The sequence below is a fragment of the Eulemur rufifrons genome, chromosome 7 (assembly GCF_041146395.1).
Source record: "Eulemur rufifrons isolate Redbay chromosome 7, OSU_ERuf_1, whole genome shotgun sequence".
NCBI classification, from domain to species: domain Eukaryota; kingdom Metazoa; phylum Chordata; class Mammalia; order Primates; family Lemuridae; genus Eulemur; species Eulemur rufifrons.
Window position 1 is genome coordinate 281,999,546 of NC_090989.1, and position 20,670 is coordinate 282,020,215.

The 20,670-nt window shown below is 43.7% G+C and overlaps 1 protein-coding gene across 6 annotated transcripts in view; it reads right to left on the reverse strand.

Moving 5' to 3' along the window:
* The window catches only part of RAPGEF1 (Rap guanine nucleotide exchange factor 1), a 137,138-nt gene that overhangs the window by 45,503 nt on the left and 70,965 nt on the right, over nt 1–20,670 (reverse strand). For 3 of the 6 annotated variants that reach the window (XM_069476994.1, XM_069476992.1, XM_069476995.1), the window contains exons 2-5: nt 17,122–17,261; nt 16,426–16,539; nt 10,448–10,626; nt 5,661–5,817 (exon numbers count right to left, since the gene is read on the reverse strand). In XM_069476994.1, coding sequence (XP_069333095.1) covers nt 5,661–5,817; nt 10,448–10,626; nt 16,426–16,539; nt 17,122–17,261 — 590 coding nt within the window. Of the gene's footprint in view, nt 1–5,660; nt 5,818–10,447; nt 10,627–16,425; nt 16,540–17,121; nt 17,262–17,548; nt 17,568–20,670 lie in introns of those variants that run through there. The other 3 variants (XM_069476997.1, XM_069476993.1, XM_069476996.1) reach the window with 2 other exon arrangements.

A 20,670-nucleotide genomic window follows, 5' to 3' on the forward strand; every position in this document is an offset into this window, starting at 1 on the left:
CATTCAAACTGTGGTCTCTAAATACCCTTTTCCAATAAAGGAATCAAGGTTCTTTAAAGGAATGGCTGATTCCAAGTCTGTGATAAAAAATGTGCAAGATGACTTATAACTCAATAATAAAAAGACCCCCCCAAATTAAAAAATGGGGGAAGGACTTGAATAGATATTTCTCCAAAGAAGATATACAAATATGACCAATGAGCACATGAAAAGATGCCTAACATCATTAGCCATTGTGGAAACACACATTAAAACCACACGAGATACTGCTTCACATCCACTAGGGTGGCTGTTATCAAAAGATAGTAACAAGTGATGGAGAAGACGTAGAGAAACTGGAAACCCTCAAATGCTGACAGTGGCAATGTAAAATGATGCAGTTGCTTTGGAAAATGGTCTGGTAGTTTGTCACAAGATCAAACAGAGTTAATATCTGACCCAGCAATGACATTCCTAGGTATATATCCAAGAGAAATGACAACATATATCCACACGAAAACCTGTATGAGTGTTCATAGCAGCATTATTCATAATAGCCAAAAGGTGGAAACCACCCAAATGTCCCTAAGTAAACAAATAAAATGTGGCATATCTGTGCACTAGAATATTATTTGGCAATAAAAAAGATTAAGTATGGATATATTATACAACATTGGATGAACCTTGGGAATATGGGATGCTGAATTAAAAAACTGTTTGAAAATAGCAAACTATATCTTGTAGGCCAAATCTAGCCCAGGGCTTGTTTTTGTAAGGCTCTCAAGGTAAGAATGGTTTATAATAAAAAAAAAAATTAAAAAACAAAGATATGTAACAGAGACTGTATGTAGCTTGAGAGGCTAAAATATTTACTATCTGACCCTTTACAAAAAAAGTTTGCCTTGTTCTAAAGACACGTCCCAAGGTGTTTACAGATGGAAGGATCCGGAGTCTGGACTTGCTCCGAGGGAGCAGGCGGACGCGCAGAGGAAACAAGGCTGGCTGCGAGCAGATGATGCAGAAGCTATGGAACAGGGCCGGGCGCGGTGGCTCACGCCTGTAATCCTGGCACTCTGAGAGGCCGAAGCGGGTGGATCGTTTGAGCTCAGGAGTTCGAGACCAGCCTGAGCAAGAGTGAGACCCCGTCTCTACTAAAAATAGAAAGAAATTAGCTGGAAAACTAAAAATATATATAGAAAAAATTAGCTGGACATGGTGGTGCATGCCTGTAGTCCCAGCTACCCGGGAGGCTGAGGCGGTAGGATCGCTTGAGCCCAGGAGTTTGAGGTTGCTGTGAGCTAGGCTGACGCTGCGGCACTCTAGCCTGGGCAACAAAGCGAGACTCTGTCTCAAAAAAAAAAAAAGAAAAAAGGAAAAAGGAAGAAGGAAAAAGAAAAAAGAAAAAAAAAAAAAAAAAAGAAGCTATGGGACAGGCTCCATTATTCTCTTTTATGCTCATTTTTCCTTTTCTATCACTATTCTCTTTTTTATAAATGTGTGAAATTTTTCATAATAAAAATAGGTTGAAAGGAATAAAAGAGACGGCTCCTTTGAAATGTCAGTGTGGTAGAGAACAATATCTGTTCTTCCTTACCGATAGACTTTTAGCAGGGCACATGACTGACTTCTAGCCAATAAAATGTAAGCAGAAGTTTTGTGAGGCCTTCTGAGAAACCTCCTCAAAGGTAGAAGGCACAACTTCCTACTCTCTCATCTTCCTAGCTGGCTGGAATGTTGTCATGATAGCTGGAGACCACGCAGCCTTTTTGAACCGTGAGGTAGAATCCATGTGCTAAGGATGACAGGAAAGCAAGATGGGAGAAGAGCACTTTTCAAAAATGTCACACTAGCCCTAGACTGTCTATCTCTGAACTTCCTACACATGAAAGACAAAAAGTTCTATTTTTTAAATGCCACTATTATTTTGGGTTTTCTTACAGTCAAACCTAATCCTAAATGCGATAGTCAAGAAAACATTCTTTTCAAAATATTGCTGCTGTTATACGAGTTTGAGTCTGATACACAAGTCCAGTTTTGGGTGGTGATGGTTAAATGACAGAACTGTAGATACTCCACAGTTTCCTCCCAAGGTTATCGGTGTAAGGCTTTTTTTTTTTTTTTCTTTTCTTCCTTAATTACAAAAACTTTGTTGTGTATGTGTGGTTGGAGATTAGGGACAGACAGTCTTGAGGCTGGAGATGGGAGATCCACAAGGGAGGTTGGACATCCCTAGAAGATCTGCAAAGAGAGCAAACCAGAGCCCAAGGAGACGAGTAAGGAGTCATATGGCTGAGACAAGAGAAAAAGGCAAAACTTAACTGGTAAATTTGGGAACAGTTGGGGTGCTGGTTTCAACAGATCAAACTGGGATATCTCTTTGCCCCCGAGTGGCTCAGTCCCCCCGGCATCCAGGTGCTAGGCTGGGTGTGGTTCTTAGAGGAAAAAAAGTGAGGCCTTTAAATTCCTCAGAGACTTCCTTCCTCTGAGAGTCACGAGCACCTCTGAGCCAAGGCTCCCGCTGGAAAAGCAGCCCCAGGGCCAGATCAGATAACAGAATTCTGTCTTTTGGCCGGAGATTTGCCAAAAGGTTACCTCAAAAAGTTTGTGTGAGCTGTTCTATGGCTGACAGCACTTCCCACTGCACACCGGGCACCTACGCACAGAGGCACTTTATGTACATTATCTTCCTTGGCCTCTCCTCAAATCTTCAGGGTGAACATTTTTAAACCTACTTGAAACTCAGAGAAGTAACTTGTCCAGGGTTACACAGCTAATAAGTGACATTTACATGGGGGTTTAAATGATAAATGGTACTACCCATATAGGGACAAAAACAAAGTAATCTGTTTTAACACATTTTTTCAAGCCTTCAAAAAAAAAAAAAAAAGACTCACTTTAATGACTGAGTTACTTGCAAGACGGTAAGTCAGTTTAAAGGACACGCCGACATCTCTCCTCCAAGTGGGGTGAAGACACCCTCTGAATGTACTTCATTTCTGTACAGTCCTGACCCCTCCCAGCTGGGCGAGGCTCTGCCACACCACCAGGACACAGGCTTCTAAGGTGTCCCTGGCCTGATGGGGACAGTGAGAAGCTGGAAGCCAGCTGGCTGGGAGGTGGGAGCACGGAGAACCCTTTTTTCTGTGTGGGAGGCAGCTGACGGTGACATGGTACACAGGGTCTAGGAGTCCAGCAGGCCGGGTGTGAATCATAACCTTGCTACTGACTACTGGTCTGAGCCTCAGTTTCCACACCCGTGAAGGGGGCCTACCTTGGAGGATTGTTATGAGTATTAAGTCAGGGTAAGATACAAAAAGCACCCAGTAAACGTTAGCTATGATTACAATTAGACATTAACAACAAATGCTAACATCATAGTGTCTAGATCATCCTCACTGCCTTTACTGACTCCAGCACAAAAAGATCCTAGTCACAGGTCAATGCCTGTCCATTCTTCAGGCACTGGCCTGTCTCTTCCTTGGGGAAGTATCTCTGATCACCCTGAAAAAGGACTGTCATCTGCACACGCTCCTAGTAACCACATGCCATGTTTCCTTGGTAGCACTATACTATGTAACTGTACATTTTTGTTCGTGGTCCTTTTGCCTCCCTAGTTTGTAGCTCCATAAGGTCAGGGCTGTGCCAGTCTTGTTCATCATTATAGTCCCGATTATATCACACTACCCGGCACAAAAAGAAGGTTCTCGTTAAATGATTCTTTAAGAAATGAAACAAAATTGAATTTATAGAGCTCCTCACCTAGAGAATCTTTGTTGTGGTTAAAATATTTTTAAAACAGTTATGGAAAAGTTATTTGTTCTCAGATATTGACAGCTTCATAATCTATAGGTTTCTTTCTTTTTTTTTTTTTTTTATCCCAGTCACTTTGAAAAAATCAAAGACGTTTTTCTTTCAGACATGGCTTTCAACCAATACAGTGGTGCTTTAATGATTCCACAAAGGAAATCTACTTGGGACTGTCACAAAGCTTTATATGTGGAAACTCCATCTCCTCTGTTTTGGCTGTTCTAACTTGTTTTGAACATCTCATCAGAATCAGTTAGGTAGAAGGAAATCTTAACAAAGTCATCTGAAAAATAACAGTTTTCAATGACAATATTTCCAGAAGCCCTGACAGGAATAGCAAGGGTGGGTGAGCCAGAAATACATCAGTTTGCCAACAAACATGGGGCCCAGGTCACATCCCATTCTGCCCTGCCGACCTCCAAGAGCTATCATGAGGATGAAAGGGGATAATGCATGTGACTGTACTTCAAATTCTGGAGAGTGACATCAGGTCTTATGACAACAGCTACCCTGGGCTACACTGTTAGGCCTCACAGTGCAGAACAGGTAACACAGGACCAATAACTTTTTGGAATGAAAAAGACATGGGGTCTCTCAGACGAAAATACTGATGCCACCTAGTTGAGCCTCCTCTGAATGAACTCACGTCCCCAGCAGACACGCCAGCCTCCGCTTACACGGTGCTGGAGGCATGGAGCCACCCACACTTTCCAGCTAGCACACACTCCATTCTGGAGTAATTTGTAACGCCAAACCATGCTTTCTTAGCTTCTCTCTGCGATTTAAACCCTCTGGGGGTCCTTATTCTACTCTCCAGAGCTTCTGGGGAATGGCAAGCCAAGAAGGCAGCTTGCAGGAATTGTCAGCGTGGTTGAGTGGGGAAGACGTTTTTTTTAACCTAGGGTATCTTAGCTATAATTTTGGATTGAAGGGTCTAGAATGAAAGGGGACACAGTTTTTTCAAGCCAAAAGATCTATTAACAAAGCATGCATCTAGCACTACGTAATTAATAATACACAACAGCTAAGGCCTTGTTCTAAGAGCATCATATGTACTCATTATATGACTCATTTAACCCTTCCTACAACCCTCTGATGCACAGTGCTGTTATTAGAGCTATTTTATAGATAAGTTAACTAAGATGTAGAACAGCTGAGTAAATTGCTCAGCTTCATAGACTGGTAAGTAGTGAACTTAGGATTGAAACCTAGCCAGGCCCCAAGCCAGCCCCCTTTCCATCACACCTGGCCTCTCTTAACAGCAGGGTTCCACTTTCCTGTTGGTCACAGCCCTGGTGCTGGCCAAAGGCCCTCACCTGCCTCATGTCCTATATCCTATCTTGCTTCTTAACCACTAGTACTTATTTTCTCAACTAGGGTTTGTCGCCCACCCAAATTTCAGATCCTCCATGGCCTTTGCTTCCCACCTTAACTATGATTCATAACTCCCTATTATAGATGGTTCCACTTCTTACTCAATCCTGCTTTTTTACCAAGAATCCCAAAAGTTCCTAGGACATGAAAGGTAGCAGCTGACATGCTGGGAGTTTTGCTAAGTCAGTGCAGAAAGGATCCTCATAGCACTCTGTCTAGCTGGCAAGCACGCACAGCCAGAGCTGAGACACAAAGGCTCTCTGAAGATTTAATACAATGCTCAGTGAGGGCCAACTGCTCCAGGCAGCCTTCCCAACTGTCTGGACAAGTACTCCAAAGGCTTATAAGAGCCATTTGCTCCAGTCCTGAGAGAATTAAGTAGTTATCAAATAGAGCACACAACACTAGAGATGCTGGAAGACATTGCTTCTACCGTGTTATGGTTAGGAACAAATTCTTATGTGATAAACGCCCAGCAGGCTGGGAACTCGAGCTGGTACCTTCACTCCGTCCAGCACGGCCTTGATGACGCTCTTCACAGTGGTCACCATCTCTTTATCTTCTGAGTTCACTCCTTCTAGCATCACTTGGTCAGACCAACGGATGAGGTTGGCGAGACTTTGGTACACGCGGCTATAGCAGGAGGAGAGGGCTGAGCTACAGGGAAGAGATTTTTTAAAAGAACGTTAAGAACATCTAAAGCATGACCATTCACGTTAAGATATCCACTTAGCCACTTCCTCAGTGGCCAGGGCATGTTTCTCAAACTTTCTTTTTGCAAAACTTACACCTCCTTTTAATACACAAAGCTTTTCTCCCCTGAGCCTTTCTCCTTACATCCAACAAGAAACTTTGTGCAGCTTTACATTCTATCTGTGTTATAAAATTGTTTTCATTTCCCAGATATAACATAAATATTCCATCACACTAGTTAATGTGCTTTTTCCCACTTCATATCCCTCTGTGAGATGCTGGTGACGTCTCTCAAGGAGCCGCATCTTCCCGCCTCCAGGCTACTGGTCACCAGACTGGGTCACAGCATCGCATACTTCTTATTATGAATTAGACTAAAATTCACTTTAGACGTGTCACGGGGAGCCAGTGGGTTTTAAAATTTAAATTCCAACAGGAATTTTAACAGCATGTTCCTTTAAAGGAACAGCCACAAGCTCAGAACAGACCCGCAGTCTATTCGAATTCCTCCTAATATGGGCTCAGCCTCACCATCCTCATGCTGCAACCCAGCCTGAGGTCGCAGCAGCGCACTAACGAAGACTGTTCTGAGAACAACAAACCAGAGCCGAGATGACTTGTGATGGTGGTGGGGGATGTGCGCGTGTGTGCATGCCTGTGTGTGTGTGTGTGTGTGTGTGTGTAAGGTACCAGCCACCAGCTACACTGTGTGTGTGTGTGTGTAAGGTACCAGCCACCAGCTACACTGTGTGTGTGTGTGTGTGTGTGTAAGTTACCAGCCACCAGGTACACTGTGTGTGTGTGTGTGTGTGTGTAAGGTACCAGCCACCAGCTACACTGTGTGTGTGTGTGTAAGGTACTAGCCACCAGCTACACTGTGTGTGTGTGTGTGTGTGTAAGTTACCAGCCACCAGCTATACTGTGTGTGTGTGTGTGTGTGTGTGTAAGTTACCAGCCACCAGCTACACTGTGTGTGTGTGTGTAAGTTACCAGCCACCAGGTACACTGTGTGTGTGTGTGTGTGTAAGGTACCAGCCACCAGCTACACTGTGTGTGTGTGTGTGTGTGTGTGTAAGTTACCAGCCACCAGGTACACTGTGTGTGTGTGTGTGTGTGTGTAAGGTACCAGCCACCAGCTACACTGTGTGTGTGTGTGTGTGTGTGTGTGTAAGTTACCAGCCACCAGGTACACTGTGTGTGTGTGTGTGTGTGTGTGTAAGGTACCAGCCACCAGCTACACTGTGTGTGGGTGTGTGTGGGTGTGTGTAAGGTACCAGCCATCAGCTACACTGTGTGTGTGGGGGGGTGTGTGTGTGTGTGTAAGGTACCAGCCACCAGCTACACTGTGTTGCCAACACACACAAATAGAAGCCCAGAGTACTCTGTGAGAGCCTCAGTGATTGTAGAGTAGTAGCCGAAATGAAGAATTTTTACATCTTCTACACACTTCTAAATAACTAAAGATAATTTTCACTAGGAATTCTGGAAAGGATTTTTTTCCATTTTAAACATGCATTATAATGGAGCAAGAACAAAAATATAGAAAATGTACATGCTGCCCCTCCTCCACTCCAAAAAAACAAAAATGAGGCAGACATTTAGGAGACAAAGGTATGTTAATAGTTTAGAGGAAAACATATAATATGGTAAAATATAATTAGAAGAGGTTCTAAAAACAAAGCTATTTAAAACAAAAACCTGAACCAAACAGTGCTCTAATGAGAAACTCTTCAGAATCAGGTAAAGAGGAAAAAATCTTTCCGAGAGATGGAAAGTTTCCACTTAGCCCTAGTTCCACTCTGCACGCTCCAACAGGAGAAAAGAAGGGTCAGCAGGAATGAAAGCAAACTGCTCAAGTCCCACTAGACACAAACAAATATTTAAAAGGAGCTCTGAGAAAGCCAGGATTGGTCTGTTTCTGGGGATAATGCAAATGAAACGCATTCAGCGTTGGATCTCTCCTCTCAGGAAGGAGGACAGAGCGGGGAAACAAAAGCTCTGCGGCCTCCCTGGGGCTGGATCACAGCGGACGCTGCGGGGGAATGTGCTTCTGGCAGCCCGACAGACCTCGCTCTTCCTGGCAAGGCCAGGTGAGGCCTCTTTGTTACTTATTTTTTTAGAGATGAGGCCTCACTCTGTCACCCAGGCTAGAGTGCAGTGGGGCGACCACAGCTCACTGCAGCCTCAAACTCCTGGGAAAAGCCACCCTCTTGCCTTGCTTCCCAAAGTACTGGGATTACAGGTGTCAACTGCTGTGGGTGAGGCCTCTTTAACAAAGACTGGTGCCTTCTACCGACATGCCCACGGGGGATTCCACCAAAGCATCCCACTGTTAAACTACTGGCAATAGTGAGATGAAAAACAGGAGGAAATACTTTTATTTAATACTTAATTTCTACCCTGCACTGGATGCTAAAGTTTCCCTGAAGGCACTTAAAGAACTTGACAATTTGTTCACCCTTCCCATTATTAGCTTGGAAGCAGCATACCCCTGTGTCAAGGGGACAAGACCTAAGAAAGGAAGGAGGGTTCAGTACTGTAAAAATGCTGCCCAGCGGCCCAGCTGCTGGCTTACTTCTGCAACAGCGCAAAGTCCCCTGTGTGATGGCCGGCACGGCTCAGGCTCTCACACGGGTCCCTGGGTGCCCCCACACGGGAGAATCCTCCATTCGAGGCTCGACCTGAAAGAGCCAGCTGTCTGTTCAAGGCCAGTCCATCACCATCCTAGAAACCGAGGTGAGGGCAGCAAAGGTCTGCCTGTGAGGACCCAGCCACAGAAGGGGCAGGGAAAGACCTTCACGAGCTGCACTTACGGAGGAAAGACACAAGGAGAAGAATGTAAAACGAACATTTGAGGAGTATTTTCAATCATTTTGGGGACATCAAGAAAAATATCACCAGCACTGAGCCCCTCTAAGAGCTGGGCACCGGACTGAATACAGGGAAGACAGCGCAGGGCTCAGCCACACCGATGCTTCTTCCTGCCTCACCCCCCAGTGCCAGAGAGCTCCTTGCCAAAGACCACCACACGCAGGGGTCAGCTGAAACTCCAGCGTGGAAGCCCCAGGGCAGAGAGTTTCTTGGAAATAAAGACACTATTTGCTTTGTCTCCCAGAAGAAGAAAACTATGAACTTTACCGCCAAGTTCTGAAAGCAGTTCATAAAAGCTTAGCCTCATGGGGCTAAATGAACACTAAGCCATCTTGAAGAATCAAAACAGAGATGCATTTATCCTGAACAGGTATCACTGAAGAAAAACAAAAAATCTGCCAGCCTCTTAAGAAAAAGCTCCTGCTAGGCTTTCATTTCAAATTACATTTAATACTGCTTTTCTTTTTACATTTAACAATAAATATGGGGCAACCTTCTCGCTAACTTTAAGAGGAAAAATGCACCCTAACAGTAAAAGCATTACCCAACAAAAGCTTCCCGGGGCAAAGGCTCACTCCACTCCACGTCCCCGCAGTGAGTGCTTATAATTTTATGTTGTCTCAGCATCCATTTTTAAATATGTTTAACTTTCTCATACCAGAAGTGGGGCTCAAGAACCCTTGACAGGTTTCAACAACCACACCCCACCCTAGTGGCTCCAGCCAGTGGCCAGAGATAAAACCTTAGAGGCATTTCTCGTCCTGCGCAGGCTGGGCTCCCTGCTTCCACACCGCTTCCTTTAAATGGACCACGGAGACATTTGTCCAAGAACTTAAAGTGACCTCTCAGTAACAGCGTGACCTCCTGGAACTAGTGACTGTTTTAAACCCACCAATTAGAGCTCCCCGCAAGAAACCTGTTTGGATAACAGCCTGGATCGAATAAAGGTGCAGACCCACGGGGTCCCTTCTCTCCCTCCCTGTCTGTGCTCCCTGACCTCCATGTGTGGCTTCCACGCTGTTGTGTACCCCTCGGATCTAAAGTATTTCATACTAAAAACCTCTTGAACTTCCACATTGTGGTTGTGTCACTGAAGCCAGGTCTACAGTCCAATCCTGACAGTGACCCTCTCCCTCCAGGAGACTCATGCAGGTGGGTCCCCTGCTGGCGCTCTTCTGCCTGGGTCTCTGGGTGGCTACTGGACATTCAAAGAGCTTCATTCAAAACAGCCCCCTCCCTGCTTCCAGTGAAGCCAGGCACTGTTTGGAAGGTGTCCCAGCTGGACCAGTTAAGCGCTGCAGCGCCCCTGCTCTAATGGGGTTCTTGTCTACCTCTCTTGCCCTGATCACCTAAGCAGCTGAGGACTACAACAGCTAGATGCTGATAAGGCTGAATATGTTAGCTGGCTGAGGGTACTAGGAGAAATGCATCCCAACCAATGTGATTATTACTAATGAGCTAATGCAAAGAAACGACCACAAACTTACACTGTGGCTATATCCCTATGGACGGCAGAGACCTGCCTCAGTGTTAAGGCTTCAGGAGTAACTATGACCTCAAGCCTGCGATGGCATCAAGGATAGTTGTGCTGGAGGGAGGGGCTGAAGGGTGGACACCTTTTCCTAACTGTTCCTAGAAATCTCCAGTTTCAAGGGCCCTAAAACCAAGACACCGCTAAGCCTTCCATTGCTCTGACAGAGCCAAGGCCTTCGGGGCAACTCACCTGTGCTGAATTCGAGGATCGCTCTGCACCAGGGGTAAGATGGCTTCCAGCACTTTGCTGGCTGACCCTGGAAGCATCTCCAGTACCTTCTTATCAATAGCCATTTTGTCCACAATGGTTTTAAAGTATCGCAAGGCACTGACAACTTCCTTCTCTTTCTCTTCCAGCCAGCTCAGGTTCTGAAAGGAAACGTTAAGCATAAGGAGGGAGGAGAGAGATTAAAAGGAGATATTTTGAAAAAAATAAAATAAAATTTTCTTTAAACTAGCTTGAGATTGATGTGAATGGAAAAGGTTTCTTGTTGCAGAAACCAAGCAGATTATTTTTCTAAGGATGCAGTCAGGAGACAGAGGCTAGACCCGAAGGGAGAAGGGGACTTGGACCAAGAAAGGTCATTTAGTAATTTCTGAGTTCTCATCCCAGACCCTGAGGTCTTGAAAACCACTTCTCCTCCTCTCTGTCCTAGTAACCACCTGAGCTACCACCACTAACCACATCAAGTGTAGTGAGGGCTAATTTGCTGATGACCTGAAAAAGCAGTAGGCCAGTCCCATGGTACATATACATCCTGTAATCAAGAAACCCCAGGCCTTTCTTCCAAAGATCTGAGGGACTGTGCAAGACTGGTCTGGGCCATGAGAGTTCAAAGCCCTTCTCTCGGGACTCCTCACTAGACTCCCACCTTGTTCATCCCAGTGAAGCCCTCTCGAAATGACAGGCTGTGCCCAAAGGGCTTGGGAACTCCCAGGGATAGAAAGGGGGGCGCTCTGGGGTGAAGAGGTGAAAAAGTCAGAGCAGATAGCAATGACTCGTGCACCGGCTGCTAATATCTCTCAGGGTCCCTTTGCTCCTGAGGAAAGCTGACCCAAGAGGAAAAGAAAATACAGAGCCCTGCACTTTCCAGTATTCAAAGCACCACCCAACTCTTCTCCTTGACTGCAGGAGACATGGGTCCACAGCCAGTAGCATTCACACCCCTTTCGTTCCTCCCTCACCCTGCACTAGTCCTGGTGTCCACGGGCCAGGTCCCAGCTGGCTGGCAGGGCAAGCAAAATCAGGAGGAATCTACAGAATGGATAAATACAAAGTGGATATGGACCTGGGTGGAACTGATGACACGCCCAGTGCAAATTAAGAGGGAGGGGTTCTATGAGAAAAACTGCCACCTGTGGGCTCTTTGCAGTCCAGAAAATGTAAGCAATTGAGGGTAAGGAGATAATTTCTAGAAAAAGCCAATTTAAATAATAATCTATAAATATACAAATAATAGAAACAAAGTGAAAAGTGATTGTGATTCCGAACACTAGCTCTTTTCTAATATGATGGGGAATATTATTTTAAATTAAAATAATTCAATAGTAGAGGCTTTTATTTCATGGGAATATCAAAAGAAAAATATATAAATGAATGAGATCAGCAAGTAAATAGCTACTTCAGTTAGACAGCTTTCAAAGACCCAGTGCAATCTCTCTCAACGGGCATTTCCCAAAAGGCGTTCTCCAGGGCACCCCTTCCTCATCCCCTAGAGAGGGGAACAACTGGATCCCTGTGCCCTGGCTTTATGTTTCTCTTTCCACTACCTGACATATTTGCTTATTTCCTGCCTGCAAGAGGCCAGGTGCTTGTTTCTCCATCTCATGGATGAAAGCTCTCTGTTCCACCACCCCCTGCCCGCGGCCGGGAAGAACCTGAGTAAGAAGGAATCGCAGTGCGTGCATACATCAAATGTGCCCAAAGCCATGGCAAGAGGAGGACTATGACAATAACACCGCCATCTTAGCACATCAGAAAGAGGCAGAAGCCAGAAATGATGAAACTCGGCGAGGGAAGAGGAAACATTTTAAGAAAATGTGTCATCAGGTTTGCTAGGCATTGGGAAGGGGCAAGGCACTTCAGAGCAAAAAGAGAATTTTCCTGTTGTTGCAGAGAGACCAAGTCAGCTATTTCAGAGCCAGGCTGCCCTCAGCTCCTAATAAAGGAACCAACAACTTAGCAGAGTCAGGTTGCATCCATTAACTCTCAAATTCCACTCCCAGAATCCATGCCCTCAACATGGTGCATTCCCCCAGCCCTTTAGCTGTTAAACTGTGGCTTCTTGCAAAATGTAGCCCACAGTCGGAGAGTTTACAGTGACACACCTATACCCAGCAGCAGCCAGAACTTGAGACTCGATGCCTTGGCTTTGCTAAAATGGCCCGGCTGCATAACCTGAGAGGCAGATGCATCTACCTGCACAGCCCTCCTGCTGTGGGGGATGAGCGGCCACCACTGCTCACATAAGCCTGGAAACTAAACAAGACCATCTGTGCCCGGAGGGGCCTAGACACAAGGTCAACCGCTGGACATGGGGCTTGTCATTCACAGACAGGAAGAATAATACTGGCCCTGTGTAACCAAAGAGGTAAAGATGGGGACTGAATGAGATACAAAAGGAAGTGGTGCATCAACTTAACAGACACTCCACCAACATCAGAGTCTGTATATCTGCTAATAATAAAGGCAAGAAAGAGAACAAAAGATGTTCAACTCTGAAAAAGAAAAAAAGAGGCCAGATTATTGCTACCACTCGTCAGGGACTTCTAGTCACCCACTGTGCTATGTATTTTATACACATTGTTTCATTTAAGGGTTACAACCACCATATAAAACAGACACTCTTATTACACAGGTGAGAAAACAGTCTTGGTGGGGAACAGGGAGGTTAAGCAGCCTGCCCAAGGTCACACAGCTGTAGCAAAGGAAATGGAATTTGAACTTTGTTAGATTGCAGAGCCTGGGCAGAGGGAGACGAGAAAAAAGACCAATCAGAAATCTACTGTAAGAAGTAAAATAATTTACTAGAGATCCCCTGGTCTAAAGCTCTATTCAATGAATCAGTAAAATGAGGCTGAGATGGCAGAGATGGAGAGAAAACTTCCACCTGCTTTCCTGCCCATGGCGTTGTGCTCATTCGGGACACTGGGGCTGCTGCTTCGCTGCTCTATGCCACCATACTGGCTCTGGGAGAGACAGAAGTGAGGAAAAACTGGTCCTCATCTTCAGACACTCCTCTCCCAAGAGCAGAGCAGCATCTAGGGCAACCCCAACCTGCCTTTTCTTTTCCTCGTCTCAGCCTGGGGCCTGTCTGCTCCACAGCAACTCAAGTCTCATTCCCACACGGGAGGACAGTGAACCATTCAAATCTGGGCTAAGCCTTGGGGAGTGAGGAGGAAAGCAAATCACAAACAGTATGATAAAAAACTTAAATCACAGGATTTTTTAAAAGGCAACGCAACATTATTATTCTCCGTTGGACCAGAACAGTGAGGTCTAGCAAGAAGACATGTTTACCACAGAGACCAGTTGCAGCGGGCACCCCTATCTCCGCCCACCACCCAGCTCTCTGGCAGCAGCATCTCCCTGCTTATATTTCAGAAGACGTTGAAAGCAGAAAGGGCAAGGCTTTCAGGGGTCTACTCAACAAGCCCCTGGATCTAGCCCTCTGCCCACGTCCCCTCAGCGAGGGAGGACTCACACCTTCCAGGCCATTTCGGACTGCGCTACCTGTAATTACGCTGGGACTCCCAGAATGTGGCTAAATGTTCTCCACTACTTTAACACTCTGCAGCTCACTGATGGCTTGTTTAAAAGTTGCAAAAAAGTTTATAAATTCACCACAGTGTTCTATGAATTTTAAAATTCAACTAAGAAGATGTAAGAGACTACTAAGAGTAGCCTGGAAAGACAACAGAACATAGTGGGAAAACTGTATTTCAACTAAGAAAACCTGAGCCACAGCCAACACTGTCTGCATAGTGGGAAGAATAAAAGCTTTCCCGCCCAGTTATGGTGAGGAGTACATAAGACAGCACGTGTGAAACCACCCAGGACAGGGTCTGCGCAAAGAGAAACCCTCAGTAAGTGGCAATGAATCTGAATCTGGACTTCTACCTCCCTGTGCTTCTATCTCCCATGTGTTTAAAAAACAGAAAGCCATGTATACAACCCGGGAGAAGACGAGAACGTGTGTAAATGCTCCCCAAGTGAGGGCGAATGAGCAACAAATGAGGACGGCAACGGACAGATCTGCAAAGGACAGATCTACAGCAAGGTTTCTCGACATAATCTTGAGCCCACGTGCTCTGGCAGATTCCTCAGCATTTCCAGTTCTGTCTATGGGCCTCCACTAAGCAACACCTACTTTGTCCCATGCAGGTGACTTGGGGCAGGGCACAGTAATCCAACCCTTCTTAAAGAGCAATTACCAAAAAAGGACAACACTTCTTCTTGGTAGAAGATCACACCTACAGCTTCTTGCCACATAACAGTTCTCTCAGTCTCAGCAATGCTGACGTTTTGGGGCAGACAATTCTTTGTTTTGGGACAGCTGTCCTGTATGTTGTATGATGTTTACCTGCACCCTGGCCCCTACCCACTAGATGCCAGTAGCACCTGCTTTACCCTCCCATTGTGACAACCAAAACTGTCTCCAGACAGTGCCAAGTGTCCCCTGGGGCTTGCAGGTGCCCCACCAAGCCAGCATACTCTAGCATCATGTTTTCTTCCATAACCTCTCCTGGAATAGTGAATAAAAAGGAAAAAAATCCAAGAATTGGGTGGCTGAACAGTTTCATACCAGAGTTCACCGGCAGAACAAAGCTGTTAGTAAATCACTTTATTCTGAACTGCCTGGACTAGTGTTAGAGGTCAACTTATGCACTCCTTGGAGTTTAATATTAAACTCAGCTCCAAGAGGTTGCTAAACAGATTGTAATAAAAACGTAATTGTGATACAACTATTATGTTCCATAATAATTAAAAACACAAAATTGTGGCAGTGACCAAATCTTCTACTTTATTTCTCTCCTTCCATCTGGCCAACACTGACTCTCTGCCTCCTCCTCTTTGGCCTCCTGTGCTTAACAGATGGGGTGGGAAAAACTTTTTCAGTGAAAGACTTTTGGATTTAAAACCTTTATGTTCTCTACTTTTAACTAGAATTTTAAGATACTCTGCTGGTCAACATAAAAACTGAAAACAGATAAATTGCAACATTCAAGAGTCAGATGTTTCAACAATAAGGTAGTGTTGACCAGTTGCATTATGGTGACAGAAGTGACAACAGTTCCACTACACAGAAGTTGTGCTTTGGATAATCACTAAAGGCTTGAGGATCTATTGTCTATGAGGCTTGTTTTTATTTTACATTGATAAGTTTAATGTACAGTAGTGAGTTGGGATTAATATTTAGATGTGTGAGATATTAAATAAATTCTGTCTTTCATAAAGAGGAAACGTAGCATCGCAAGAATTCAGACTCTGACGTCAGACAGCCTGCGTTCAAATCTTGACTTCACCACATTTTTACTGTTTCACTTTGGCTAAATGCTATAATATCTCTATAGATTCAGTTTCTTTTTCAGCAAAGTAGGTTTTCATCACCTGTCAGGGTTGTTATGAAGATAAGAGAACACATGGAAAGCACTTAGCATGGGGTCAAGAAAAGGCTCAGTAAATGTTAGCGACACAGAAGGTGTCCCTGGCTCCGAGAGCACTTGGTTACGTGGCAGTCTCATCACACTCCTTGCAAGATATCTAAGAGAGCACTCTAAGGCTCTAGAAGCCTTTCCCCTTCTAAACTATTCTGATCATCCTAGCAATTCAAGGAAAGAACAGCTGGTCTTGAGAGATGAGACTTACCCACTTCCCTCCGGAACCCGTTGGACCCAAGCAGCACACCCAGACCAACCCCAGAAAGAATCCCCACGCTTTTGCCACAGAGCACTGAGCTCTCTCCAAAGATCATGAGAGCTTGGATAAACTCTCACTTTTATCCAAGGCCCCTTGGACTCTTTTTTTCCTCAACAATTCAGCCCACAGTTGCCCCCCAATAGAACACAATGATACTGCAGTAGATTTTTTTCCATCCCCAAAACCATGGACCAGGATTCTGCAGTAGAAGGCAAGGCAAACCCAATTGTTCTTAATGTCACACTGACCTTCTGCCTTTGAGACCTGGAAGCCACAGCACTGGTGGACATAAATTCTACTGCCTGCTGCTCCAGATCCAAGGGGATAGGGTAGCCCTCTGGTAGAAATCTGTCTGTTGCCTCCTGGAAGAGAGGAAACCTGGATTCCTACAGAGCTTGAAATGGCCGTTTTAGGCTGAAGGGAGGGATTGATGAAAATCAATAGCTGTTCCGACATATCTGGCTTGACTGGCCCTGCTGAGGTTACTAGCACTTGAAGACATCTTTGCCGGGTTTCGAGGGGTTTGCATGTTTCAGAGCACTGGCCTAAAGCTGAATGATGGACGTTCTGGACATCACAAACTTCCCTGGTTCGAGTGTGCGCCAGGGCAATATGGGGAACTCTGGGGCAGGGAGGCAGCATCCTGGGTGTGAACATAACGTGCTGAACTGTTTTTAATGCCCAGGGGATGACACAGCTGGACAAGGAGAACTGTTCTAGCCAACTGAGCCCGACTCTAATTAACATGGCAGATGCTCACCATCCTATCCTAATGGTCCTTACTTCACAAGGACCCTGAAGGCTCCACCTGGAACCATGGAATGCTACGGACTAGGTGTGATGTACTCAAAGCTCAATCCCCAGGGAGTGAACATACAACCAGCACAAACTTATACTGCTCAAAGCAGGCAAGGCCAGGAGAAACACCTGGAGCGTCAGCTTACTTTGTTCACAGGCTTCTCTGGAATCTTCACAGACACCTCAGCTGGTTTTCCCTTCTTTGATGGGGTTCTCTTGATTTTAGGCGAGTGGAATTTGTCCATCAGCTTCATGGTGAAGGAAGAGAGATGAGAACGCTGAGAGTCTGAAAACAAAGAGGGTACTGACTGTTAGAGGGCAGAGTGAGGAGAAGAATGGTTCACTGACCTTTTGTGGAAATGGGCAATGTCCGCAAAACAGTTTTTTTTCCTGGCCGTTGAGAGTTTCAAAGGGAGGGAAATATGGATCCATGAAAACATCTCTGTTCGCATGTTTCCATTTTTGCAACTTCCATCTACGTTAGGTTGTTCAGAATTGTGGAAATCAGAGGGAGTCCAAATAAATATGGAAAAAGAACTTGCAAATATTTCCAAATGTCCTTATAGAATCCACATGATGATCTAACTAACATCCAAAGGAACTGGCTAAGAAGAAGAATACCAAGTAGAATCACAGACGCATAGGGTGTATGAACTGGAAAGGAAGGCCCTTTCGAATCATCCTCCTCATTCTTTGGTTTAGGGAACTACAACAAGTGACATGTGCAAGGCTCCACAGTTGGAAGGGGCGACTAAACTAGAAGTAAGGTGTTCAAAATCCTCTGGACCATGGTGAAAGACTGAACGATTTTCCCCTAAGATCAGGAACAAGACTCTGATGTCTATTCTTGCCACTCCTATTTGATGTTGTACTGGAGGTTCTTGTGGGGCAATTAGGCATGAAAAAGAAATAAAAGGCATCCAGATTGGAAAGGATGATGTATCTCTATTTGTAGATGACATGAACTTGTGTATGGAAATTCCCAAGCAATCCATTAAAAAACTATTAGTACTAATAAACAAATTCAGTAAGGTGACAGGATACCAGAACAACGTATAAAAATCAACTGCATTTCTATACGGTAGTAATGAACATTCTAAAATAAAATTTCAAAAAGCTTCCATTTACAGTATCAAGAATAATAAAATACACAGGCATAAATTTAATAAAAGAAACGCAAGACACACTGAAAACTACAAAGCATCGTTGCAGGAAATTAGAGATAATCCAAATAAATGGAAAGACATCTTATGTCATGGATCAAAAGGTTAATATTAAGATGGCAATACTACCTAAATTGATCTACACATTCACTGTAATCCCTGTAACAATCCCAGCTGGCTGGTTTTTTGCAGACATCGACAATCTAATCCTAAAATTAGTATGGAAATACAAGAGTCCCAAACAGCCAAAACAATCTTGAAGAAGAAGAACAAAGTTGGAAGACTCACACTTCTCAATGTAAAAACTACCACAAAGCCACACTAATCAAGACAGTGTGGTACAGGCATAGGGACAGACACACAGATCAACAGAATAGAATTGAGAGTCCAGAAATAAACTCATGTGTCTATGGCCAACTGATTTTCAACAAGGGTATCAAGACCATTTGACAGGGGAAAGAATAGTCTTTTCAACAAATGGTGCTTGGACAACTGGGTAGCCATGTGCAAAAGAATGAATTTGGGCCCCTATCTCACACTATATACAAAAATGAACTCAAAATGGATCAGACCTAAATGTAAGAGTTAAAATTATACTGCTCTTAGAGAAAACAAAGGAGTTTTTGTGACCTTGAATTTGACCATGTTTTCTTAGTTACAACACCATAAGCATAAGAAACAAAAGAGAAAAAAAAGATAAATTGGAGTTCATCAAAATTAAAAACTTTTGTGCTACAAATGATACTATCAAAAAGTGAAAAGACAACCCCAAGGATAGGAGAAAACACAGTAACGCCTTGCTCACGATGGGAATACATTCTGAGAAACGCATCACTGTTGTGTGAATGTCACAGAGTGTACTTACACAAACCCAGACGGTACAGCCTGCTACATGCCTCGGCTACGTGTTATAGCCTATTGTCCCTAGGCTACAAACCCATACAACATGCTACTGTCCTGAATACTGTAGGCAATTATAACACAATGGTAAGTATTTGTGTATCTAAACATAGAAAAGGTACAGTAAAAATACGTATAAAAGATAAAAATTGGTACATCTATCTAGGGCACTTACCATGAATGGAGCCTGCAAGACTGGAAGTCGCTCTGGGTGAGTCAGTGAGTAAATGAATGGGGAGTGAATGCGAAGGCCTAGGACATTACTGTAGACTACTACAGACTCTATAAACACTGAACACTTAGCCTACACCAAACCTATAAAAAATAATTTTTCTTTCTTCAACCATGAATTAATCTAGGTTTACTGTAACTTTTTACTTTATAAACTTAAATTTTTAAACTTTTTTACTCTTTCATAATAACACTTAGCTTAAAATACAACACATTGTACAGCTTTACAAAACTATTTTCTTTCTTTATATTCTTATTCTATAAGCTTTTTTCTATTTTTAAAATATTTTGGTTCTTTACTTTTTAAACATTTTTGTTAAAACTAAGACACAAACACATACATTAGCCTAGGCCCATACAGGGTCAGAATCATCAATATCACTGTCTTCCACCTCTACATCTTGTCCCACTAGAAGGTCTTCCAGAGCAGTAGCGCACTTGGAGCTGTCATCTCCTATCATAACAATACTTTCTCCTGGAACACCTCTTGAAGAACCTGCCTGAGGCTGTTTTGTTACAATCTAAAAAAATATAAAATAACGATAAAAGTACTACACATATAGTAAATATATAAACCAGTAACAGCTGTTTAATATTATCAAGTATGTACTGTACATAACTGTATGAACTGTACTTTCATACAACTGGCAGCACAGGTTTGTTTACACCAGCTTTACCACAAACATGTGAGTTATGCACTGCCCTAAGATGTTATGATGGCTAAGACGTCACCAGGCAATAGCAATTTTTCAGTTCCATTATAATCTTATGAAACCATCACGTTATATGTGGTCTGGCATTGACCAAAATGTTGTTATTTGGCACAAGATTGTATCTGCAAATCACATACTGTTGCCATCAGTATCTTCAGGTGATTAGTTCCAGGGCCTCCATCAGATACCAAAATCCATGGATGCTCAAGTCCCTTATAATAAAATGGCATAATATTTGCACATGACCTACGTACATTGTCAGTATACTTTACATTGCCTTTAGGTTACTTATAATACTTAATACAATGTAAATGCTATGTAAATAGTTGTTATATTCTATTTTAAAATTTGTATTTTTTATTATTATATTGTTTTTTTTTTTGTTCCAAATATTTTTTATTGGAAGTTGGTTGAATTGGAGGATGCAGAACCCGTAGCTATGGAGGGCAGACTATATATGATGAGGGACTTATATACAGAAAATATGAAAAACTCTTACAACTCAGGAATAAAAGACAAATAACCCAATTTAAAATGGGCAAAGAATTTGGATTGAATTCTTCTCCAAAGATATACAAATTGGCAACAAAGCGCATGAAAAGATAAAACATATTTAGTCATTAGGGAAATGTAAATCAAAACCACAATAAGTTATCAATTCATGCCCACTAGGTATAATCAGAGAAGA